The following is a 27,659-nucleotide window of genomic DNA, read 5'->3' as shown; positions in this document are numbered from 1 at the left end:
TCGACCTCCTACTCCTTCCTCCTCGACCTCCTACTCCTTCCTCCTCCTTCTCCTCGCCCTCCTTCTTCCTCCTCGCCCTCCTCCTCCTTCCCCCTCGCCCTCCTACTCATCTTTCTTCCTCCTTCCTTCTCGCCCTCTTCCTCCTTCCTCTTCGCCCTCCTACTTCTCCTTCCTCCTCCTTCCTCCTCGCCCTCTTACTCCTACTTCCTTCTCACCCTCCTCCTCCTCCTTCCTCCTCCACCTTCCTCCTCCTTCCTCTTCCTCCTCCTCCACCTTCCTCCTCCTTCCTCTTCCTCCTCCTCCACCAACCTCCTCAACCTCCTCCTCCTCCTCCTTCCTCCTCCACCTTCCTCTTCCTCCTCCTCCACCTTCCTCCTCAACCTCCTCCTCCTTCCTCTTCCTCCTCCACCTTCCTCCTCGATCTCCTCCTCCTCCTTCCTCTTCGACCTCCTCCTCCTCCTTCCTCCTCCTCCTTCCTCCTCCACCTTCCTCCTCGACCTCCTCCTTCCTCCTCGACCTCCTCCTCCACCTTCCTCCTCGACCTCCTCCTCCTCCTTCTTCCTCGACCTCCTCCTCCACCTTCCTCCTCGACCTCCTCCTCCTCCTTCCTCCTCGACCTCCTCCTCCACCTTCCTCCTCGACCTCCTCCTCCTCCTTCCTCCTCGACCTCCTCCTCCTCCTTCTTCCTCGACCTCCTACTACACTACAACCACCACACACCACCACCACACACCACCACTACCACCAACCACATTAACCCACCAAAAACAACCACCACCATCATGGATTCTCCATTAAGCGAAAAAAATAAAAAATGATGAACCCACCATTATTATGATCCAGTTTTATTTTAATAAATATGGAAATATATATACAAATGAAGATAAATAAAAATATAAATGCAATAACAAAACCTCTTTTATCTAACATTTAAGGTTGCCAAAAGGTTTCAAATTTTTTTTAACAAATGTTTCGTGCAGTAGGTTTTAAAAACCTATTTACATCCACACAAAATTATGTATCTAATGCGTGAAAAAAACGTTGCCAATTCTGTCAAACACTTTCCAGATACGTTGTGACAACCTAAAAATTGCTTCCTGAGAGAGGTGCGGGAGTACACCAAAGGCTACTCACAGAGGTGGGGTTGTATACCACAGGCTACTCACAGAGGTGCAGGTGTATACCATAAGCTACTCACAGAGGTGCGGTTGTATAACATAGGCTACTCACAGAGGTGCGGGTGTATACCACAGGCTACTCACAGAGGTGCAGGTGTACACCACAGGCAACTCACAGAGATGCAGGTGTATACTACAGGCTACTCACAGAGGTGCGGGTGTATGCCACAGGCTACTCACAGAGGTGCAGGTGTATACCACAGGCTATTCACAGAGCTGAGGTTGTATACCACAGGCTACTCACAGAGGTGTGGGTGTATACCACAGGCTACTCACAGAGGTGTGGGTGTATACCACAGGCTATTCACAGAGGTGAGGTTGTATACCACAGTCTACTCACTGAGGTGCAGGTGTATACCACAGTCTACTCATTGAGGTGCGAGTGTATACCACAGGTTTCTCACAGAGGTGCGGGTGTATACCACAGGCTACTCACAGAGGTGCGGTTGTATACCACAGTCTACTCACAGATGTGTGTGGTTGTATACCGCAGGCTACTCTAATTGGTGCGGGTGTATACCACAGTCTACTTATTGAGGTTTGGGTATAAACCATGGGCTACTCACAGAGGTGGTTATCATGAGATGATTTTGGGGCTTTAGTGTCCCCGCGGCCCGGTCCTCGACCAAGCCTCCACCCTCAGGAAGCAGCCCGTGACAGCTGACTAACTCCCAGGTACCTATTTAACAGGTAGGTAACAGGGACATAGGGTGAAAGAAACTCTGCCCATAGTTTCTCCCCAGCGCCGGGGATCGAACCCGGGACCACAGGATCACGTGTCCAGCGTGCTGTCCGCTCGGCCGACCGCTTCCCTACATGTGCGGGTGCGGGTGTCTACCACAGGCTACTCATAGAGGAGAGGGTGTATACCACAAGATTCTTACAGAGGTACGGGTGTATACCACATACTACTCACAGAGGTGCGGGTGTAAACCGCATACAACTCACAGAGGTGCAGGTGTCTACCACAGGCTACTCACAGAGGTGGGGGTGTATACCACAAGATTCTTACAGAGGTACGGGTGTATACCACATACTACTCACAGAGGTGCGGGTGTAAACCGCATACAACTCACAGAGGTGCAGGAGTATACCACAGTCTACTCACAGAGATGCTTGTGTATACAACAGGCTACTCTAATTGGTGCTGGTGTATACCACAGTCTGTTCACTGAGGTTTGGGTGTAAACCATGGGCTACTCACAGAGGTGGTTATCTTGAGATGATTTCTGGGCTTTAGTGTCCCCGCGGCCCGGTCCTCGACCAAGCCTCCACCTCCAGGAATCAGCCCGTGACAGCTGACTAACTCCCAGGTACCCATTTAATAGCTAGGTAACAGGGACATAGGGAGAAAGAAACTCTGCCCATAGTTTCTCCCAGGCGCCCGGGATCGAGCCCGGGACCACAGGATCGCGTGTCAAGCGTGCTGTCCCCTCGGTCGACCGGCTCCCTGAGGTGCTGGTGTATTCCACAGGCTACTCACATAGGAGAGGGTGTATACCACAGGCTACTCACAGAGGTGCAGGTGTCTACCACAGGCTACTCGCAGAGGAGAGGGTGTATACCACAGGCTACTCACAGAGGTGTGGGTGTATACCAAAGCCTACTCTCAGAGGTGCGGGTTTATACCACAGGCTGCTCACAGAGTGTGGGTATATACCAAAGGCTACGCACAGAGGTGCGGGTGTAAACCGCAAACAACTCAAAGAGGTGCAGGTCTATACGACAGGCTATCCACAGAGGTGCGGGTGAATTCCAAAGGCTACTCTCAAAGGTATGGGTGTATACCACAGGCTACTCACAGAGTTGCAGATGAATACCACAGGTTACTCCTATTGGTGCGGGTGTATACCACCGTCTACTCACAGAGGTACGGGTGTATACCACAGGCTACTCACAGAGGTGTGGGTGAAAACCACAGGCTACTCACAGAGTGCGGGTGAATACCACAGGCTACGTACAGAGGAACGGGTGTATACCACAGGATATTAACAGAGGTGTGGGTGAAAACCACTTGTTACTCACAGAGGTGCAGATGTATACCATAGGGTACTCAACGAGGTCCGGGTGTATACCACAGGCTACTTACTCACAGAGGTGAGGGTGTATACCACAGGCTACTCACAGAGGAGAGGGTGTATACCACAGGCTACTCACAGAGTGCGGGTGTATACCACAGGCTACTTACTCACAGAGGTGCGGGTGTATACCACAGGCTACTCAAAGAGGTGCAGGTGTATACCACAGACTACTCACAGAGGTGCGGGTTTATACAACAGGCCAATCACAGAGGTGCGGGGGAATACCACAGGCTACTCACAGAGATGCAAATGTATACCACAGGCTACTCACAGAGGTACGGGTCTATACCACAGACTACTCACAGAGGTGTGGGTGAAAACCACAGGATACTCACAGAGTGCGGGTGTATACCACAGGCTACTTACAGAGGAACGGGTGTATACCACAGGATATTAACAGAGGTGTGGGTGAAAACCACTTGTTACTCACAGAGGTGCGGATGTATACCACAGGCTACTCAACGAGGTGCCGGTGTAAACCCCAGGCAACTCACAGAGGTGCGGGTGTACACCACAGGCTTCTCACAGAGGTGCAGATGTATACCATAGGTACTCAACGAGGTCCGGGTGTATACCACAGGCTACTTACTCACAGAGGTGAGGGTGTATACCACAGGCTACTCACAGAGGAGAGGGTGTATACCACAGGCTACTCACAGAGTGCGGGTGTATACCACAGGCTACTTACTCACAGAGGTGCGGGTGTATACCACAGGCTACTCAAAGAGGTGCAGGTGTATACCACAGACTACTCACAGAGGTGCGGGTTTATACAACAGGCCAATCACAGAGGTGCGGGGGAATACCACAGGCTACTCACAGAGATGCAAATGTATACCACAGGCTACTCACAGAGGTACGGGTCTATACCACAGACTACTCACAGAGGTGTGGGTGAAAACCACAGGCTACTCACAGAGTGCGGGTGTATACCACAGGCTACTTACAGAGGAACGGGTGTATACCACAGGATATTAACAGAGGTGTGGGTGAAAACCACTTGTTACTCACAGAGGTGCGGATGTATACCACAGGCTACTCAACGAGGTGCCGGTGTAAACCCCAGGCTACTCACAGAGGTGCGGGTGTACACCACAGGCTACTCACAGAGGTCCAAGTGTATACCACAGTCTACTCAGAGAGGTGCAGGTGTATAACACAGGCTACTCACAGAGGTGCGGGTGTATACCACAGGCTACTCACAGAGGTGCAAGAGTATACCACAGTCAACTCAGAGACGTTCAGGTGTATACCACAGACTACTAACAGAGGTGCGGGTTTATACAACAGGCTACTCATAGAGTTGCAGATGTATACCACAGGCTACTCACAGAGGAGCGGGTGTAAACCGCAAACAACTCACAGTGGTGCAGATGAATACCACAGGCTACTCCTATTGGTGCGGGTGTATACCACAGTCTACTCACAGAGGTGCGGGTGTATGCCACAGGCTACTCACTGAGGTGCGGGTGTATACCACAGGTTTCTCAGATAGGTGCGGGTGTATACCATAGGCTATTCACTGAGGTCCGGGTGTATACCACAGGCTACTCTCATTGGTGCGGGGGTATACCACAGTCTACTCACAGAGGTGCAAGTGTATTCCACAGGCTACTCTCAGAGGTGCTTGTGTATACAACAGACTACTCTAATTGGTGCGGGTGTATACCACAGTCTGGGCTATTGTGTCCCCGCGGCCCGGTCCTCAACCAGGCCTCCACCCCCAGGAAGCAGCCCGTGACAGCTGGCTAACTCCCAGGTACCTATTTAACAGCTAGGTAACAGGGACATAGGGTGAAAGAAACTCTGCCCATAGTTTCTCCCCGACACCCGGGATCGAACCCGGGACCACAGGATCACGTGTTCAGCGTGCTGCCCGCTCGGCCGACCGGCTCCCTGAGGTGCGGGTGTATTCCACAGGCTACTCACAGAGGAGAGGGTGTATACCACAGGCTACTCACAGAGGTGTGGGTGTATACCACAGGCTACTCACAGAGGTGCAGGTGTCTACCACAGGCTACTCATAGAGGAGAGGGTGTATACCACAGGCTACTCACAGAGGTGTGGATGTATACCAAAGGCTACTCTCAGAGGTGCGGGTTTATACCACAGGATTCTCACAGAGGTACGGGTGTATACCTCAGGCTACTCACAGAGGTGTGGGTGTATACCACAGGCTACTCACAGAGGTGTGGGTGTATACCATAGGCTACTCACAGAGGTGCGGGTGTATACCACAGGCTACTCACAGAGGTGCCGTTGTATACCAGAGGCTACTCTAATTGGTGTGAATGAAAACCATAGGCTACTCTCAGAGGTGTATACCACAGAGGTGCGGCTGTATACCACAGGTTACTCAATTTGGTGTAGATGTGTACCACAGGCTACTCACATAGATGCGGGTGTATACCACAGGCTACTCGCAGAGGTGCAGGTGTATACCACAAGCAACTCACAAAGATTCTGGTGTATATCACAGGCTACTCACAGAGGTGAGGGTGTATACCACAGGCTACTCACAGAGGTGCGGGTGTATACGACAGGCTACTCACAGTGGTGAGGGTTGTATACCACAGGCTACTCACATAGGTGCGGGTACATATCACAGGCTACTCACAGAGGTGCGGGTGTATACCACAGGCTACTCACAGAGGTGCGGGTGTATACCACAGGCTACTCACAGAGGTGCGGGTGTATACCACAGGCTACTCACAGAGGTGCGGGTGTATACCACAGGCTACTCACAGAGGTGTGGGTGTATACCACAGGTTACTCACAGAGGTGCAGGTGTATACCACAGGCTACAGAAGTAGTGTAGACACTGGTGAACAATGTTTGACAAGCATAACACGTGGCTAAGAGTCGCCTCGATTGTTACAAGCACCCGTCTGCTGGCGTCCGGGCTGTCCAAGCACCAGTCTGCTGGCGTCCGGGCTGTCCAAGCACCCGTCTGCTGGCGTCCAGGCTGTCCAAGCACCCGTCTGCTGGCGTCCGGGCTGTCCAAGCACCCGTCTGCTGGCGTCCGGGCTGTCCAAGCACCCGTCTGCTGGTGTCCGGGCTGTCCAAGCCCCCGTCTTCTGGTGTCCATGCTGTCCAAGCACCCGTCTGCTGGCGTCCGGGCTGTCCAAGCACCCGTCTGCTGGCGTCCGGGCTGTCCAAGCACCCGTCTGCTGGCGTCCGGGCTGTCCAAGCACCCGTCTGCTGGCGTCCGGGCTGTCCAAGCCCCCGTCTTCTGGCGTCCATGCTGTCCAAGCCCCCGTCTGCTGGCGTCCGGGCAGTCCAAGCACCCGTCTTCTGGCGTCCATGCTGTCCAAGCCCCCGTCTGCTGGCGTCCAGGCTGTACAAGTACCCGTCTGGGGGCGTCCAGGCTGTATAAGCACCCATCTGCTGGCATCCACTCTGTATAAACACCCGTCTGCTTGCGTTCAGGCTCTTCAAGCACTGTCTGCTGGCGTCCAGGGTGTCCAAGCTCCCGTCTGCTGGCGTCGAGGCTGTTCAAGAATCCCTGCTGAACTCTGAGCTCCACAGAATGTAACAGTCCCCTCCTGTGTACCGTATTCCTCAGTGGTGTGATCTTGGTATTAATGTTGTGGGAACCGACCTGTGAGATTTATATTTATTTAATTTATATGAATTTATATTTACGTTAATTTATATACTTCGATAGCAATTTGTATAATGATAAGTGGACTGTATTTCTGCAATAATCTCACAAATCGATCCTCTACACATTAGGGGGGGTTTATATTAATTGAATTCATATATATGCAGCCAATCAAACTACAGTATTAGACTACATACATTGAAGAGGTTCCTTATCTTATTGTACAGCAGGCCTTAGTCCACCAGGTATAACCAGGATGTAGACACCACATTTTCCCTCTTTGAGGTAGCTTCCATCACCCTGGTAACTGATGCACAAAGCATGCTTCCTCGTCTTGACCTGTCAAAAGGGCGCTAGCTGTAAAGCCAGAATCCTAATATATGACAACTATATCAGAGAAAACACTGTACATGGAACCTTAAAGACCTGGCTTAATTACCTTTAGTATGAGGCGATCTTATGCTCTAACCGGGTCACCCTATCTAATGATATTAATGGCCATAAATGATAGATAAATGGGTTTCGGTAGAACACTTAACTTGTATTTGTTGACAGCATGTTGATAATGGTACACCTTTGGTTTCCACAACACTTCGTCCAAGTAAATTTAACAGGAGCCGTATTTGCTCCCGTGAGCCTCTCGTCTAGTATAAACAATGGCTGCCACTCCCTCACCCTGACGCTACTGGCCTACATGGTCCAGATGACAGTAAGTGATAGAAGGGACACATTTACTCTACTTTAATATTGATAATTAAGTTAATTTATATGAGATGTTTTTATGATGGTAAAGTCCAAAGACTAATGTATTTAAGAATAATTCCCACCATAATAGGTGGTAAATTTATAATAGTATGTGGTAATGATATTCCGTTTTCTATAGACGGTAATTCCACTACAAGTTACGTTTTCTATGGGTTAACTTGTTTATACAACACAGCAGCAATTATCTGTCTGTATGATATATTAAATGGTGTCGGATTTTCCGACATAATTCCCCAGGGGCTGCTCACGGGTCGAAGTCCTATTTAGAACAGATGAACACCGATACTCCTCCTTCAAATTATTAGATTAATTTGATGTTAGTAGTTAGTAATCACACATTTGTGCGTCTGTTCGTACAGGACGGATGTCCCGTACTAGAGTTGCAGAGGTTAGAAGTCTAATGCGATTTCATTTCCCTGTCAACTCTTGAAAGGCTAATATTCAAGCCAAATTACACATTATTTAACCCACAAGACTGAATGTGATCAAGTACTACAGTCAAGTATGATTCAGGGACTGCAGTGAGATCAGTGACATTAGATATAACTTGAAGTTTGTTCAGGTAACTGGTCACTGATATATAAACACTGAGGCCCATGGAATACATCTTGATTAAATAATAAATGTATCAAATCAGTCATCAGATTTATTGGGGTTTAATTTAGTTAATTGATTCAGAAGATTGAATAGCTCATCATTAAAGTAAAGTATGGTTCTGAGACTGCAGTGGGTTCAGTGACATTGGTCGCAGTGACTTGTAGCTGTTTAGGCTACTGTTCACTGATTTGCCACTGAGGCCTCATGAACTCATCTCCAGCTTTAAATGATGATACTAACATCAACCTCTGGTACTATAGTCAGCTGTAATCTCCTTAGTATAATGCTACTGGAGAAATATAATCAGCTGACAAATTTAGATTTCTACTGGTATTGTTTATCTGCAGGCATAGGTCTCCTCAGGCTTGATACTGGGCCTGAGAGTAATTTACCTCCTGCAGAGTTTAACATGGTTATACCCTGATATTTAGTAGGGCTACCGATGAATCGATGACAATAGTCTGTCCCTACAAGGAGACCGAAGTCGTTGAGGTGATCAGACTTAATATTATCTGCCAATTTTATTCCTCTATTTCTCAAGAATTTGGCTGTTGCTCTCAGACCTTGAACTTGTAGGTCTACTGGTATTTTGTCCACCACAATGGCTTGTACTCTACAGACGTACCTGCCTAAACGTACTGATGGTTGTACCACCTGGTAGACTTGAGGTCCTGCATCTGTTACAAATCCTGAGATATTGAATGACGTCTGGGCTACAGGCCTTAATTGTAGTTCATCTGCCAACCTTTTAGTGACATATGTTCTCTGGGATCCTTGGTCAAACAACCCACGGGTATGGACCTTGGCCCTCTTATTCTGGATGGTAATTTGGGCAGTAGGCAAAGTCGTATTACCTTTAGACTTTGCCGATTGGACACTCTTTGTTGCACCTTGCAGTACTGTACTGAGGTGGGAATGCTATCTTCCACCTTGGGGTTTGGAGACGTTGTTTTGGTGTCTCTGCACAATGCTGCATGGTGCTGACCTTTGTTACACCTATTACAGGTGTGTAATTGGGTCTCACAGTCCTTGATGTTATGTTTCCTGAGGCACCTCGTGCAATGTTGCAAATCTTTGAGTCGCTCAACACGGGCGTCACTATCAGGAAAATTAGAGCAGTGGTACATTGAATGTTTCTCATTGCAGAACAAACATGTTCCATAGTTTCCAGTACCCTTTGGTGTCACGTTCTTGGGTGACACAGTAACTATGGGCTTGGAGGGTCCCACTGCCTATACGCCCACACTGCTACTGTTCCACTTTGGTGTTGAATTATATTGTCTAGATTGATTTGGAGTACCTTTGGTACTCTGTGGTTTACTATTATTGGTTTCTGAGGGTTTACTTGGTGGTTTTAATTTGTCATGTGTTCGTAATTGATGAACTACTGACTTTAAACCCTCAGATATTTCATTCATGGATAAGATACTTTTATTGTAATGAGCACTCATTTGTCTCAATATGTCCCTAGGTATTTTCTCCTGGACAATTATTTTCAAGACCCACTCAGCCCCGTTTGTATCTGCTGTCAGGCTGAGGGCATTGATCAATGATTCTATATCCAGCTTGAAGACTTGGAGTGAATCAGCTGAAGCCTCCGGTGGGGGTAAATGCAACAGCTCATGAACTAAATGTGATGTTCTTACTTCTGGATCAGCATAATTATCCTTGAGGAGTTTTACTGCCAGATCATAGCCGTCATTAGTTAATCTCAAATGGGATACTACTGTTTTAGCCTCACCTGATAATTGGCCTTGCAAATAAGAGAATTTACTACACTTTGGTAAAGATTGTTTTGAGTCTACAAGGTCAACGAATTTGTTCCAAAATTCGTCCCAATCTTCCTCATCTTTTCCTTAGAAAGTGGGTAAATTAATTGGAAGGAGTCGAGCTTCTGCTTGACTCGTATTAGATGCAACTGTTGCTGTTGTTGTTGCCTTGTTTTGGGCAATTAATTTGACATAAGGCTGTAACGTGGCCTGAGTATGATCTTCATAATTCGCAAGATCAACCATAATGTCGTCTATTTCTGTTTCTGATAAATTGGTGTTGGCAAGTTCAGCCACATATGTTGCTATTTGACATTTGATTTGCTCAAATTTACCTGCAGCTGCTTGATAATAGCTTTCCAGGTCAGCATAATCAACTGGAGATTGTTGTGACAAATCTTCACATTTCTTGATCTGTCTTGTTAAGTGGCCTTTAAGACCTGTAAGGGTTCTTCTCATTCTCCTTGCATTATCCATACTGGCTAGTTGGTGAAGCCTTGTGGGACTTGTACTTGGTTCGCTCATAATACTGAACAAGCTCTAATGGTAGCCTAAGGTAAAATTCTGCACTCACTAGGCAATAATCCTACCTCTACTAGAGGTTAGCACTTAAAATTAATACACATTATATATATACAATCATACACACTAATGATTTGAGTGATAAACCAGTGTCACTGGAAGTACCTTTAGGTTAGCTCTTCTATATCACCCTAGGATGGTAGAGACACTAATTAATCACTCAAAGATGTAATGATCATAAGTAAATTATTATATATATACACAACTCAACTTGAGTTGATAAAAATTACACCCAAAATAGGGTCTGGACCATTCATTAATGGTGTTAGGTTGTTCAATATAGTACAACTGACTATGGTAATAATGGGACTAGGATGAACAATAAATAGTTCAACTAGTCCCTGGTAATATCCTACCCTATTGTGGGTTGGCAATTAGTAAATATTATACTGTGATCACTAGTGCAATATATATTAAATAATTCTCTATTTTGGAGAAATAATATACACAATTATTGATAATAGCCTCTTAATTAGCCTCTATGAAACTTCTAATATTATCTAGAAGTATTAAATACTATTAGTGACCTCGCGAAATAAAGTCCACAAAATTCGTAGATAATCTCTCGCGAAATTTAACACCACGAAATCCGTGAACAATCTCGCGAAACCACAGCCACTACTTTGGCTGGCTTCAATATTAGCGCTGTCATTTCACAGAATAACACGCCACCAAATCTGTGGGTGTGCATGAAACCGCTGACGAGGCTGATCTGAACTGAGCGGGGCTCGTGAACTTCGATTGAGGCAACGCCGCTGTCTTTGACTGCTGGCCTTTGTTTAAATCACACTGCACTAGTTTATTTAATGAATCCACTGGTTAACTGGTTCATCCTGTGCTAAGATGACCAAATGTGGGTTCAAAGGATCAAATAATCTGTCATCCGGTTCGAAGATGACCAAATAATATGGGAACCGACCTGTGAGATTTATATTTATTTTATTTATATGAATTTATATTTACGTTAATTTATATACTTCGATAGCAATTTGTATAATGATAAGTGGACTGTATTTCTGCAATAATCTCACAATCTCACAAATCGATCCTCTACACATTAGGGGGGGTTTATATTAATTGAATTTATATATATGCAGCCAATCAAACTACAGTATTAGACTACATACATTGAAGAGGTTCCTTATCTTATTGTACAGCAGGCCTTATAGTCCACCAGGTATAACCAGGATGTAGACACCACATTTTCCCTCTTTGAGGTAGCTTCCATCACCCTGGTAACTGATGCACAAAGCATGCTTCCTCGTCTTGACCTGTCAAAAGGGCGCTAGCTGTAAAGCCAGAATCCTAATATATGACAACTATATCAGAGAAAACACTGTACATGGAACCTTGAAGACCTGGCTTAATTACCTTTAGTATGAGGCGATCTTATGCTCTAACCGGTTCACCCTATCTAATGACATTAATGGCCATAAATGATAGATAAATGGGTTTCGGTAGAACACTTAACTTGTATTTGTTGACAGCGTGTTGATAATGGTACACCTTTGGTTTCCATAACACTTCGTCCAAGTAAATTTAACAGGAGCCGTATTTGCTCCCGTGAGCCTCTCGTCTAGTATAAACAATGGCTGCCACTCCCTCACCCTGACGCTACTGGCCTACATTGTCCAGATGACAGTAAGTGATAGAAGGGTCACATTTACTCTACTTTAATATTGATAATTAAGTTAATTTATATGATATTTTTTTATGATGGTAAAGTCCAAAGACTAATGTATTTAAGAATAATTCCCACCATAATAGTGGTAAATTTATAATAGTATGTGGTAATGATATTCCGTTTTCTATAGACGGTAATTCCACTACAAGTTACGTTTTCTATGGGTTAACTTGTTTATACAACACAGCAGCAATTATCTGTCTGTATGATATATTAAATGGTGTCGGATTTTCTGACAAATGTTGTCTTTCTCAAAATTCAAGTTGATGTTCAAGACCAACTTGCTCTTAAATCTGAAACTGAATAAAAACTTTGTATATTTAGTCGTGTCCTATATAACAAGTATTTTGAAACAATTTGATTCATTTTAAATTCAGTTTACGTTTGCTGTTAATTAGAGCAGTCACCGTAAGCAATAAATCATTGATTACAAAGGTCAGAGAATGTGTTGATCACTCACCTTACCTGTCTTTCCCTAACCTTTGTACCAGCGCATGTACTACTTCGACCTGGTCTCGCTGCCGCTGTCACTACGCGGGTATGGTGAGTACAAGGTGGAGGAGGTGGGGCACGTGTGGACCTGGTACAACTCTGTCACCAACACTACCATGGCCACGCTCATCAACCCCAAACATCTTAACTACCCCTTCGGCAGACTACCTTGGAAACTAATGGTATGTTTATCCCTTCGGTTACCTGTCATGGTGTCTATAGTGAGCTCTTCTCCTTTGGTTAGCTGCCACGGAGTCTATAATGAGGCTATCCTTTTGTTTAGCTGCCACGGAGTCTATAATGAGGCTATACTTTTGTTTAGCTGCCACGGAGTCTATAATGAGGCTATCCTTTTGCTCAGCTACCGCGTAGTCTATAATGAGGGTTCCTCTATGGTTAGCTGCCGCAGAGTCTACAGCGAATTTACCCCTTTGGTTAGTTGCTATTCAGTCTGTTGTGAGTTTATCCAGCTTTAGATAGCTCCCATGGCGTCTGTAGTGTGTTTGTCTTTTCCATAGTTTGCAATGAAGCCATGTGGTGAGTTTAGCCACATTTAGCCACACCCATCGTGGAATACAACAGTTAGTTTACTATACTGGGTAGGCTGCTGTAAGCTCTAAATGTGAGCGTTCCTTCCTGGCGGTGCTGTCATAGTGTCTGTAGAAGAGTATCCGCCATAGGTAGGCTGCAATAGTTATAGATGATAGTAAGCTTAACATCTAGAAAGGTGGTATTAAGGCCTAATGGGCAGTTTACCTCGTCGGAGGTAGAGTGCAGTGAGGTCTAGAAGTGAGTTTCCCTTCCGAAGAGCAGCTGATGCACTCCCACTAAGGATTAACAGTTGTGGCCGCTGGTCTTAAACTCCCAGGTATCTTTACTGGTAAAAATGTGCATGTATTTGATAGCCCTAAGTTCGTCTAATGTTAACCCTAAACACCGCACTTCAAATAATTATTTTTTGCTTACACTCAGGGGTGAGTTTTTTCTTCAGTGAAACACACGGCCAAACCCTTCGTCAAATATTTATGACAAACTCTTAACTAATCAGGTTGCAAGAAACAAGTTTCAAAACTAATTTCGTTTTATTCTGGGATAAATTTTACCTTTGAAGTGCCCATGATTGTGATGTTAGGAGAGTGTGTGCGGTCAGGAGAACGGGACGAGGGTGTTGACGCTCTCCCCGTGCACGTCAGAGGAGTTCACCTGTACTGACGGCACTTGCATCCCCTTCCTCTTGAGGTGCGACCTCAAGTTTGACTGCGACGACAAGACGGACGAGACCCAATGTAATATTATCAACTTTCCCAGCGACTACAGGTCAAAACTGCCACCCAGGCCAGGTAAGGACAAAGTAGGCTTGAAAGACACTATTGTCTATAAGATCAGTTCAACAGGAATAACTGGTAAAATAGGCCAATGAATATTTAATTTGGTTTTCAACAATGCAAATATTAACTGTCAATCATACAATATCATGTCCAAGTAAAGTGAAAACCAATGTACTCCAGGGAACAGTCCCTCAACCATTTCTTAGTCACAGGTTCGTGTCATCCTTTGAAAACGATACAAAACTCAGAATGAGTATCACTTCTGCACAGGACACTTAAGAACAATAAGATGATAGTTCTAAAGTCTACTGAAAATATCTTTATCTTTATACGTGTATTCACCTAGTAGTATTCACCTAGTTGTGTTTGCGAGAGTTGAGCTCTGCTCTTTCGGCCCGCCTCTCAACTGTCAATCAATTGTTTTTACTACTACTACTATTAGTTTTTGTCTACACCACACACACACACACACCAGGAAGCAGCCCGTGACAGCTGACTAACTCCCAGGTACCTATTTACTGCTAGGTAACAGGGGCATATGGTGAAAGAAACTCTGCCCATCGTTTCTCGCCGGCGCCCGGGATCGAACCCGGGATCACAGGATCACGTGTGTGTGTGTGTGTTATTGGAACTGTCGAGCGTTCCTGTTATTGGAACTGTCGAGAGTTGTGGTTGCTGCCACTGTCGAGCGTTGTGGTTGCTGCCACTGTCGAGCGTTGTGGTTGCTGCCACTGTCGAGTGTTGTGGTTGCTGCCACTGTCGAGCGTTGTGGTTGCTGCCACTGTCGAGCGTTGTGGTTGCTGCCATTGTCGAGCGTTGTGGTTGCTGCCACTGTCGAGCGTTGTGGTTGCTGCCACTGTCGAGCGTTGTGGTTGCTGCCACTGTCGAGCGTTGTGGTTGCTGCCACTGTCGAGCGTTGTGGTTGCTGCCACTGTCGAGTGTTGTGGTTGTTGCCACTGTCGAGTGTTGTGGTTGCTGCCACTGTCGAGCGTTGTGGTTGCTGCCACTGTCGAGCGTTGTGGTTGCTGCCACTGTCGAGCGTTCGGGTTATTAGGACTGTCGCATGAATAGGTTTGACATTGCCGTGTGTGTGTGTTTATGTTACTCACCCTGCCGTGTGTGTGTTTGTTACTGACATTGATGTGTGTGTGTTCGTACTCACCTATTTGTGCCTGCAGGATCGAGCACTGACTCTTGGACCCCGCCTTTCTAGCCATCGGTTGTTTACAGCAATGACTCCGGTCCCATTTCTCTATCACGTCTAGTTTTAAAATTATGAATAGAGTTTGCTTCCACAACCTGCTCCTAAAGTGTTTTCCATTTTTCCACTACTCTCACGATAAAAGAAAACTTCTTAACATCTCTGTGACTCATCTTAGTTTCCAGCTTCCACCTATGTCCCCTCGTTCTGTTACTATTCCGCGTGACATTTCATCTATTTCCACTTTTTCAATTCCCTGAGTATTTTATACGTTCCTATCATATCCACCCCTCTCCCTTCTTTTTTTCGAATGTCGTAAGGTTTAGTTCCTTCAGGCGCTATTCATATCCCACCTTCGTAACTTTGGGACGAGCCTCGTAATAAACTTTTAAACCTTTTCAACTTTCCTTATGTGTTTCTTCAAGTGGGGGGGGGGGGCTCCATGATGTCATACTCTAAGACTGGTCTCACGTAGGCAGTGTAAAGCGCTCTAAAAGCCTCCTCACTTAGAATTCTAAATGATGTTTTAACTTTTGCCAGTGTAGAGTACGCTGCTGTCGTTATCCTATTTACATGTGCCTCGGGAGTTAGATTAGGTGTTACGTCCACTCAGAGGTCTCTTTCGCGCGTCGTCAAAGGTAGGCAGTTCCCCTTCATTGTGTACTGTCCCTTTGGTTTCCTATCACCTAATCCCATTTCCATAACTTTACATTTGCTCGTGTTGAACTCCAGTAGTCATTTCTCTGACCATCTCTGCAACCTGTTCACTTCCTCTTGGAGGATCCTACAATCTTCATCTGTCAAAACTCTTCTCATCAACTTTGCGTCATCCGCGAACATCAACATGTAGGACTCTACTTCTGTAAATATGTCGTTAACATATATTAGAAATAGAATTGGACCCAGCACCGATCCTTGAGGTACTTCTCTCGTTACTGTTCGCCAGTCCAACTTCTCGCCCCTTACCGTTACTCTTTGGCTCCTTCCTGTTAGGTAGTTCCTTATCCATGCTAGGGCCTTTCCTCCCACCCCCGCCTGCCTCTCGAGTTTGAACAGCAGTCTCATGTGCGGTACTGTATCAAAGGCTTTTTGGCAGTCCAGAAATATGCAGTCTTCCCAACCATCTCTGTAATATCTTATCCTCGTTATTTTATCATAGAATTCCAAAAGGTTTGTTAAACACGATTTCCCTTTCCAGAGCCCATGTTGACGTTTGTTCACAAACCTAACATTCTCCACGTGTGCAACAAGTCTTAGCCTAATTATTCTTTCATGTATTTTACAGGGGGATGCTTATCAGTGATATTGGTCTATAGTTAATTACCTCCTCCCTATCGCCTTTCTTGAAAATTGGAACGACATTGGCCTTCTTCCAGCAATTGGGCAATTCTCCTGACATAAGTGATTCATTAAAGATCCTTGACAGAGGCAAACTAAGGGCCCATGCAGCCTTTTTTAGTATCCACGGTGATACTTTGTAAGGTTCAACCGTTTTAGTTGCATATAATGTTGTCAACTGTTTCATTACCTCCTCTGCTGTCAGTTCTATATCTGATAGTCTTTCATCTAAGGTAATCTCTTCTAACAATGGGAGCTGCTCAGGCTCGGTTGTGAACACCATGAAAACTGGCATTCAGTGCCTCGCAGATTTCCTTGTTACTCTCCGTATATGCCCCCTCTGCTTTCCTTAGTCTTGTTACTTGGTCGTTCACCAACATTTATCTTCTTATATGGCTGTGTGGTAATTTGGGTTGCTTTTTCGCTTTGATCGCAATATCGTTCTCATAATATCTTTCCGATTCTCTTCTTATATAAATGTAATCGTTCCTAGCTCTGTTGCATCTGATCCTGTTGTCCCCTGTCCTTTGTCTTCTGTACCCTTCCACCCCATCCTGCATCTCATTTTGGCTTCGTGACATTGTCTATTTAACCATGCGTTATTATATTCTCTCTTACTTTTTCCTTTACTTTTGGTATACATCTCTCTTCGGCCATCTGGCATTTCCGTATGACTAGGTCTATCATATTTTGGACTGTTTTACCTCTACTTTCTTCCTCCCACTGCACTTCTCCCAGATAGTCCCTTATCCTCCTGTAGTCCCCTTTCTTGTAGTCAACGCTCCTTTCTCAGCCCTCTTGTCCCTTGGTCACAAGTTGGAGTTCCATCATGGAGTCAAAGACTAGGACACAATGGTGTTCTAGAGGTATTTCATGTTCCAAATTCTCGATGTCTTCTACGTTCTGGGTGAAAATCAGGCTTAACAGGCTCGGTGTATCCCCCTCCTCTTTCCCTTGTGTCTTCCTTCACATGTTGTGTTAGGAAATTCCTATCTATAACATCTTCTAACTTTGCTCTCTACGTTTCTTCACCGCCATGAGGATTCATTGTTTCCCAATTTACCTCTCCATGATTTAGGTCACCCATGACCAGCAGTGTTGCTCTCAATCTGTGAGCTAATGTTGCTGCCTTCTGCAGTTCATCTGTTCGTGCCTTGTTGTTGTCATCGTAGTCCTGCCTGGGTCTACTGTTTGGTGGGGAATTGTAGATTACCAAGGTCACAATCTTCCTCCCATCTGCTGTCAGAGTTCCATGTATGGAGCTTGTGCTTTCATTGGAACCCAAATTTTTCAGGTCTTAAAACTTCCATTTCCACTTTATTAGGAGTGCCAATCCCCCTCCCTGTCTCTGTGTCCTTTCTTTTCTTATCACTTGGTACCCTTCTGGGAAGATTGCATCCGAGATCATGCTATTTATTTTAGTTTCCACTATTGCAACTATGTCAGGATCTGCCTCACTAACTCTTTCTTTTATCTCTTCTGCCTTATTAGAGAAGCATCATCATCAGCATTGATGTATCAAACCTTAAAACTCTTCTTGGAAACTCTGGTACAAGACTTCACCTTGTCTCTGGGGGTCTGGGGGGATGTTGGGGGTGTCTGGGGGAGTGAATGGGGCCTGGGGTGTGCCTGGGGGGCGAATGGGGTCTGAGCATCAAGGAAGGTAGGTAGGAAGGTCTTGGGTAGGGAGATCTGGGTAGGCAAGTCTGGGGTAGGAAGGGCATACCGGGTTTGAAAATTAGGGAGGGTCTGAGAGGCATTGGAGGGTTGAAATGTTGCGTGAGACTGAGAGTCAGACAGAGGTTGAGAGGTTGGGGAGGAGGAGGATAGGGGGGTAGGGGGACGAGGAGAAAAGGGAGATGGAGGAAGAAGTGAGGGTTGCAAGGGGAGGGTGGATAATATGGATGAAGAGAGGCAGAGGAGGGGGTGATGAATGGGGGGGTTTGGGGGTTGAGGGGATGAGGGGGGTCATTGGAAGGTGGGATGAAACAGATGGAATTGAATGCAATGGGGTCAGAAGGGAAAGGGAAGCTGTTGGGGGGTAAGCAGGGGTGAGAGATGGGAGGGCTGATTTGGGGAGGGGAGGGTGTGACTTGGGAGGCAGTTGTGGAATGGGTAGAGTTGTGGCGTGCAGACGGCTCACCCTGTGCCTATATGTTCATCTTTTCTCATATATCTATCAATAAACATGTTGTAATAGTTTCCTCTACCTCTGAGTAAATGTTTGTGTTGCAGTATGTAATCCACTGCCTCTTCGCTAGTAAACTGTACCAGGACAGGTCGATTCTTGTTATAGTTGTAATGTCCAAACAGGTAGCTGATTTTCACCTCATTTCCTGCCATCTCAGCTCTAATTCATTTCAAGATCTCCTGTAACTCAAATTCTTCCATCTCCATCCTTTCATGTCTCGATGATGCCCTTGAGTCGAGTAATCCATGGAGGGTAATTGACCGCCTTCTCAGTGTCGCACTCTTATGCTGGTCGCCCCCTTCCCAGGATATCCCCATCCCTCCCACACTCACTACTCAATCCCCCTCTACTCCCCCTCTCCCTAGCTATGCTGTTATTCCTGCCAAATTCATTTGTAGGCCTAGTACATACACTTTCCCATGCCTTCCAACTCTTCCTAATTTCTTCCTGAATGTAGTCTAAAGGCTCTTGTTTTTGTCTCTGAACCTCGTCCTGTATTTGTTTAAAGATCTCACTTTTAATCCCTTGGATTATATCTTCTATCCAAACATAACGCCTCGATACAAATTTCCTTATCAGCTTCTCCACAACCCTAAGCACTTCTTCATTCATAATACTGCTGGACCTAGATGTCCTTCCTGATCTAGTCATTACAATAAACAACCTTAGTCAACTGGCATTCCAATTACCTTACCGATTGGCTACACACAATATAGGCGAGTGAATCTCCAGGTGTCTTCCCCACGTGGTGTAATAAGGGTTGCTGCCAAAGGTGAGGTCACGTCGGTCACAGATTGAGGCTGGTGAGATAACAGTCAGCATGAGGTCTGCTACACTACTTTCCACTGCCACAATGCATTCAACATTTTAAACTGTGTATGGAGTCAGCCTCCACCACATCACTGCCTAATGCATTCCATCTATTAACTACTCTGACACTGAAAAAGTTCTTTCTAACGTCCCTTTGGCTCATTTGGTTACTCAGTTTCCACCTGTGTCCCCTTGTTTGCGTACCACTCATGTTAAACAGTTTATCTTTATCTACCCTGTCCATTCCTCTTAGAATTTTGTAGGTAGTGATCATATCTCCCCTTACTTTTCTGCCTTCTAGTGTCCTGAGGTGCATTTCTCACAGCCTTTCTTCGTAACTCATGCCTCTTAGTTCTGGGACTAGCCTAGTGGCATATCTCTGAACTTATTCATGCTTCGCTTTGTGCTTGACAAGGTACGGGCTCCATGCTGTGGCCTCATACTCCAGGATTGGTCTTACATATGTGGTATACAACGTTCTGAATGATTCCTGACACAGGTTATTGAAGGCAGTTCTGATGTTAGCCAGCCTCGCATATGCCGCAGATGTTATTCTTTTGATGTGGGCTTCAGGAGACAGGGTTGGTGTGATATCAATTCCTAGATCCTTCTCTCTGTCCGTTTCTTGAAGGACTTCATCTCCCATTCTGTATCCTGTGTCTGGCCTCCTGTTTCCACTGCCTAGTTTCATTACCTTACATTTACTCGGGTTGAACTTTATTAGCCATTTGTTGGACCATTCATGCAGTCTGTCTAGATAATCTTGTAGTCTCATACTGTCTTACTCCGTCTTAATCCTCCTCATAATTTTTGCATCATCAGCAAATGATGAGAGGAATGATTCTATTCCATCTGGAAGATCATTTACATTTATCAGAAACAGTATGGGTCCAAGGACTAAACTCTGCGGGACCCCACTGGTGACGTCTCACCAATCGGATACCTCACCCCGCACCCTGACTCGCTGCCTTCTGTTACTTAGGTACTCCCTTATCCAAAGGAGTACCTACCTTTTCACTCCTGCCTGCATCTCCATCTTTCGCACTAGTCTCTGGTGTGGCACTGTGTCAAAGACTTTCTGGCAATCCAAAAATATGCCATCTGCCCACCCCTCTCTTTCTTGCCCGATTCTTGTTGCCTGATCATAAAATTCAATTAATCCTGTGAGGCATGACTTGCCATCCCTGAAACCATGTTGGTGTTGTGACACAAAGTTCCTTCACTCCAGATGTTCAACTAGCTTTTTTCGCACAATTTTCTCCATTAGCTTGCATGGTATGCAAGTTAGGGACACTGGCCTGTAGTTCAGTGCCTCCTGTCTATCCCCATTCTTGTATTTTGGGACTACGTTTGCCGCCATCCAAATTTCTGGCAGCTCACTTGTTACCATTGATTTGTTATACACCATGGAGAGTGGCAGTCACAGTGCTTCTGTTCTTTCCTTTAGTATCCATGGTGATATTCTATCCGGGCCTATAGCCTTTGTCACATCCAACTTTAGTAAAAGCTTCCTTACATCTCCATTGGTAATCTCAAATTCCTCTAGTGGTTCTTGGTTAATTATTCCTTTTCTTATATCTGAACTTCTCCTTGCTCTAATGGGGAGACTTCCTGGAATTTCATATTGAGATCCTTGCACACTTCTTTGTCATTTGTAGTGAATCTGTCTGCCCCTATCCTCAGTTTCATTACCTGTTCCTTCACTGTTGTCTTTCTCCTGATGTGGCTGTGCAGCAATTTGTGTTGGGTCTTAGCCTTGCTTGCTATGTCTTTTTCATATTGCCCATCTGCCCCTCTTCTCACCCTGGCGTATTCATTCCGGGCTCTCTGATAACCTTCTCTGCTCTCAAATTTCCTGTTATTTCGATAGCTTCTCCAAGCTCTTTTACTTTGTTGCTTAGCTGGCTTACTTCCCTGATTAAACCATGGGTTTCTCATCTGCATTTCAGTTTTATCTTTTGGGCCGGGATAAACTTTTCTGCCCACCCTTCTCTTTCTTGCCTTATTTTTGTTGCCAGGTAGTAGAATTCAAGTAACCCTGTGAGGCAGGACCTGCCATCCATGAATCCATGTTGATGCTGTGTTACAAAGTTCTTTCGCTCCAGGTGCTCCACTAGCGTTCTTCGCACAATCTTCTCCATCAGCTTGCATGGTATGCAGGTTAGGGACAGTGGCCTGTAATTCAGTGCCTCCTGTCTATCCCCTTTCTTGTATATCGGGACTACGTTAGCTGCTTTCCAAATTTCTGGCAGTTCCCTTGTTGCCAGAGATTTGTTATACACTATGGAGAGTGGTAGGCACAGTTCTTCTGCTCCTTCCTTTAGTATCCAAGGGGAAATTACATCTGGGCCTATAGCCTTTGTCACATCCAACTTTAGTAAACACTTCCTTACTTCCTCGCTGGTACTCTCAAACTCTTCCAGTGGTTCCTGGTTAGCTACTCCCTCTCTTATCTCTGGGATTTCTCCTTGCTCTAAGGTGAAGACCTCTTGGAATTTCTTATTCAGTTCCTCACACACTTCCTTGTCGTTTATTGTGAATCCTTCTGCCCCTATCGTTAATTTCATAACCTGTTCCTTTACTGTAGTTTTTTCCTGATGTGGCTATGCAGCAATTTAGGCTGAGTCTTTGCCTTGCTTGCAATGTCATTTTCGTATTGTCTTTCTGCCTCTCTTCTCATCCTGACATATTCATTCCTGGCATTCTGGTCTCTTTCTCTGCTCTCCAGTGTCTTGTTATTCCTATAGTTTCTCCATGCCCTTTTACTTTGCTGCTTAGCTAGCCTACATCTCTGATTAAACCATGGGTTTCTCATCTTCATTTCACTGTTTTTCTTTTGGGCTGGGACAAACTTGTTTGCTGCGTCCTTGCACTTTTGCGTGATGTAGTCCATCATATCTTGGGCCGTCTTTTCCCTGAGCTCTGTTTCCCATGCTATATCTGTTAGTAATTTTCTAATCTCCTCATAGTTTCCCTTTCGCCATGCTAACCTTCTGGTTTCGGTATCCCTCCTCGAGCTCAATAACCCTTCTTCGATCAGGTACGCAAACACCAATACACTGTGGTTGCTCATTCCTACTGGGGCCTCAAAACCAATTTCTCTTATGTCATAGTCGTTCAGAGTGAAGACCAGGTCGAGTCTCGCTGGTTCGTCATTTCCTCTCATCCTTCTGGGTTAAGAAGTTTCTAGTCACCACCTCCAGTAGTTTGGCTCTCCACGTATCCTCGCCTCCATGCGGTTCCATGTTCTCCCAATCAATCCTTCCGTGATTGAAGGCCCCCATGATGAGCAGTTGGGATCTATTTCTACAGGCAGCAGAGGATGCCCTCTCAATTATAGTGTTAACTGTCATGTTGTTGTTTTCGTTCTCTTGACTGGGTCTTCTGTCATTTGGTGGAGGGTTATATATTACTGCTACTACTATCCTTGGTCCTCCCATTGTCATGGTGCCTGCTATGTAGTCTCTGAAACCCTCACAGCCCAGGATAGCCATCTCCTTAAAATTCCATTCCTTTGTCATGAGTAGGGCCACTCCGCCTCCTCCCCTACCTTCCCTCTCTTTCCTTATTACTGTGTACTCCTGGGGAAAGACGGCATTCGTTATGATTGCAGAGAGTTTTGTTTAAGTGAGTCCGATTACATCTAGGTTCACTTCTTGTGCTCTTTCCCTTATTTAACTTGCCTTGCTTGTGATCCCATCTATGTTCGAGTACATTACCCTAAAACTGACTCTCTTCTGCTTCTCCTCTGGGAAAGGGGGGGACCTGTGGGGTCTGGGGTGAGCGGGAGCTGGGAGGATCTGGTACGGGGAGACTGGTGGAGGACGAAGGGCTTGGGGGGGGGGGGGAGGGTAGGAGGGGTGGGAGAGGGGGAGGGTTGGGGGGGGTGAGAGGGGGAGGGTTGAGGGGGGTGAGTGGAGGAGGTTAGCTGGGATGGGGGAGAAGGGGGGGGGGGTGGGGGGGCAGTAAAGGTGGGAGGGCTTGGGGGGCGTGTGGGGAAAGGGAAGACTGAGGTGGGTGAGGAAGAGGGGAGGGTTTTGGGGAGTGGTGGAGAGGGGAAGGCTTAGGTAGGGTGGGGGAGAGTGGGGGGAAGCTTAAGGGGGCAGAGGAGAACGGAGGGCTTGTGGGTGGGAGAGACGGGAGGGCATGTGGGAGAAGGGAGGGCTTGGGGGATGGGGGAGAAGGGAGGTCCTGGGGGGAGGGGGGAGTAGGAGGAGGGGGTGAGTGGGAGGAGGGGGTGGGTGGGACGAGGGTTCCTTAGGTGGGTAGTTAGTGGGGGCTGACAGGGGTTGGGGCAGGTAGGGTGTCTGTTGGATAGAATGTGGGGGTGGTGCCGCACTCCCTGTGGCTAGTGCACTGTTTGAGGAGGGTTTCCCACTTCCCTCTGGGATTGTAAGGATCGGGGTTGTGGCTCCCTGATTCCTTTCTCTCTCCCTGCACTCCTTCCTCGCGTCTGCTGCCTGCTGTCTCTCTTCCCTTGTCATATCCCTCTGCAGGAATACTTTTTTGAACTTCTCTACACTTGCTAGACAGCACTTCCTTGCTAACAGTTCCTCTTTCGTGATTTCGCTCATGAATACCACCTTTATCATTCGGTCTCTGTCCTTGTACTTTCAAAGCCTGAAAACCTTTTCAACATTTTGTTCAGTTCCCTCCATCCTTACCTCTTTAACGTTCTCTTTAACTATGTTTTTGTTCTTGTCTCTCCGCTCCTTTGGTCTGGCCCTGTTTGCTCTTTAATGCCTGCTACTACTACTGCTCTTTTTCTCTCTATCAGCCGCCTAGTACATCTAGCTGCTTCCTGAGAGGAAGCCACTTCCATGGCAACTTCCTTAACTGCAGACCTAGCTTTAGGGCTCCTTTTAAGGATTTCAGCAAATGAGAGCTGAGGTGTGGAGGTCCCCTCCACAGCAGCATTCCTGTCTCCCTGAGTCACGGTTTGTGTCTGGTATTGTGGAGAAGTCTCCTTCAGGCATCTTATCTCCTCCTTTGCTGCCCTTAGTTCATCCTGCAGGTTGGCAACTGTCTCCCTCATTACCCTCAGTCCTTCACTGAATTCATCCCACGTATGCTGGAATACTCCCTTCATCCAGGCTTCCTGTTCCACCCCATCCTCTGAATTTGTTCCAGCCGCGTTTGTCATCCGTCGTTTGTCACCCCGAGTACGTGTCCCTTCCATGTTTTCCCTATAAGAGAGAGAGAGAGGGAGGGAGAGGGAGAGAGGGAGAGAGGGAGGGAGGGAGAGAGAGAGAGAGAGAGAGAGAGAGAGAGAGAGAGAGAGAGAGAGAGAGGCAGAGAGAGAGAGAGGCAGAGAGAGAGAGAGAGAGAGAGAGAGAGAGAGAGAGAGAGAGAGAGAGAGAGAGAGAGAGAGAGAGAGAGAGAGAGAGAGAGAGAGAGAGAGAGAGAGAGAGAGAGAGAGAGAGAGAGGAGAGAGAGAGAGAGAGAGAGAGAGAGAGAGAGAGAGAGAGAGAGAGAGAGAGAGAGAGAGAGAGAGAGAGAGAGAGAGAGAGAGAGAGAGAGAGAGAGAGAGAGAGAGGAGAGAGAGAGAGAGAGAGAGAGAGAGAGAGAGAGAGAGAGAGAGAGAGGAGGAGAGAGAGAGAGAGAGATAGGGAGAGGATAGAGGGGGAGAGAGAAGAGGGGAGAGGGAGGGATAGAGAGAAAGAGAGAGGGAGAGAGAGAGAGAGAGAGAGAGAGAGAGAGAGAGAGAGAGAGAGAGAGAGAGAGAGAGAGAGAGAGAGAGAGAGAGAGAGAGAGAGAGAGAGAGAGAGAGAGAGAGCGAGAGGGGGGAGACAGAGAGAGAGGTGTGTCTGAGTGTTTATTGAGGGGGGGGAGGTGGGAGAGAGGGAGGGGATGGTGAGGGTATGTGGGGGGGATTAGAGTGGGAAGGTTATGGGGGGGTGTGGACCATATGCTTGGAAGGCCGTGTGTGTACTGTTGTTGCTCTGGTGGGAGGGGGTGAGGGTGAGAGAAAGGGGGGGGGGGGGAAATGTCTCTTTGTAGGGCAGAGTGTTTTTTTCACACTTGGGTGTCAGAAACTAGGTCCCACATGAGCCGCACATTTCCATGATATTCATTTCCGTTTGTTAACTTATATCCAAGACTAACTATTAAAAAGCAATAACAGTGTACACTGATTGACTGACTGACTTTGTGAGAGGCCTTACCTTACCGCCAATTCAAAACATCCCACAGCACAAACAGGTGTTAAGTACTGTTGACAGTGGTGTGTAGGCCTGCTGTCTCCATCCACGCCGCTGCCAAGCGTAGGTCCCTCTAACTTGTTGCTATATATCACCAGTATTTCGCTTCTTGTTCCTCTTAGCACCGATATAGTTCAATGCCACACGTTTAGAATCACTTCTTCACTATCCTATTCACTATTTGTTATGATCTTCACTATCACATCTGTGTGTGTGTTTATGGGTGTGTATTTTTATGGGTGTGTGTGTGTGTGTGTGTGTGTGTGTGCGCGTGTGCGTGCTTGTGCGTGCTTGCGTGTGTGTATTCACCTAGATGAACACTGAGTGTGAGTGTTTGTAGGAGGGAAGGGGGGGGGAGGAGCGTGGGAAACTGGGAGGGTGGGAGGGAACAGAGATGGTTACTTCTAGTCTTGGCTACTTCAGGTTACTTCTTGTACTTACCTAGCTGTGCTTGCGGAGGTTAAGCTCTGGCTCTTTGGTCCCGCCTCTCAATGGTCAATCAACTAAATGTACAGGTTCCTGAGCCTACTGGGCTCTATCATATCTACTTTTAAAGCTGTGTATGGCGTCAGCCTCCACAACAACACTTACCAATGCATTCCATTTGTCTACTACTCTGACACTGAAAAAATTCTTTCTAACTCTCTATGGCTCATTTGGGCACTCAATTTCCACCTGTGTCTCCTAGTGCATGTGCCTCTTGTGTTAAAAAAGTCTGTCTTTATCTACCCTATCAATTCCTCTGAGAATCTTGTATGTGGTGATCATGTCCACTCTAACTATTATGTCTCCCAATGACGTGAGGTTTAATTCCCGTAGTCTCTCCTCGTAGCTCATACCCCACAGTTTGGGTACTAGTCTGGTGGCAAACCATTAAACCTTTTGCGGTTTAGTCTTATGCTTGACAAGATATGGACTCCATGCTGGAGCCGCATACTCCAGGATTGGCCTGACATATGTGGTATATAATGTTCTGAAAGATTCCTTACACAAGTTTCTAAAGGCTGTTCTTATGTTAGCCAAACTGGCATATGCCGCTGATGTTATTCTCCTGATATGAGCTTTAGGGGACAGGTCTGGCATGATATCAACCCCTAGGTCTTTCTCTCTCTCTTTGACTCTTTATTTTATCTCCCAAATGATACCTTGTATCTGGTCTCCTGCTTCTTACACCTATCTTCATTACATTACATTTGCTTGGGTTAAACTCTAACAACCATTTATTCGACCATTCCTGCAGCTTGTCCGGGTTTTCTTGAAGCCTCAAGCTGTCCTCCTCTGTACTCACCTAGTTGTGCTTGCAGGGGTTGAGCTCTGGCTCTTTGGTCCCGCCTCTCAACTGTCAATCAACAGGTGTACAGATTCCTGAGCCTATTGGGCTCCATCACATCTACATTTCAAACTGTGTATGGAGTCAGCCTCCACCACATCACTTCCTAATGCATTCCATTTGTCAACCACTCTGACACTAAAAAAGTTCTTTCTAATATCTCTGTGGCTCATTTGGGCACTCAGTTTCCACCTGTGCCCCCTTGTGCATGTGCTCCTTGTGTTAAATAGCCTGTCTTCATCTACCCTATCAATTCCCTTCAGAATCTTGAATGTGGTGATCATGTCACCCCTTAACTCTTCTGTCTTCCAGTGAAGTGAGGTTTAATTCCCATAGCTCATACCTCTCAGCTCGGGTACTAGTCTGGTAGCAAAGCTTTGAACCTTTTCCAGTTTAGTCTTATCCTTGACTAGATATGGACTCAATGCTGGGGCTGCATACTCCAGGATTGGCCTGACATATGTGGTATATAAAGTTCTGAATGATTCTTTACACAAGTTTCTGAATGC

The 27,659-nt window shown here is 46.3% G+C and overlaps 1 protein-coding gene across 1 annotated transcript in view; it reads left to right on the top strand.

Annotated features, from left to right (window-relative positions):
- LOC123756207 (uncharacterized) overlaps positions 1-27,659 on the top strand; it is a 376,309-nt gene that overhangs the window by 286,048 nt on the left and 62,602 nt on the right. Inside the window, exons 11-12 of the mRNA XM_069336649.1 lie at positions 12,752-12,934; positions 13,885-14,092. Coding sequence (XP_069192750.1) covers positions 12,752-12,934; positions 13,885-14,092 — 391 coding nt within the window. The remainder of the gene's footprint in view (positions 1-12,751; positions 12,935-13,884; positions 14,093-27,659) is intronic.

The sequence above is a fragment of the Procambarus clarkii genome, chromosome 36 (genome assembly GCF_040958095.1).
Source record: "Procambarus clarkii isolate CNS0578487 chromosome 36, FALCON_Pclarkii_2.0, whole genome shotgun sequence".
Classification (NCBI taxonomy): Eukaryota; Metazoa; Arthropoda; class Malacostraca; order Decapoda; family Cambaridae; genus Procambarus; species Procambarus clarkii.
This window is presented reverse-complemented; position numbering and strand designations above follow the sequence as displayed.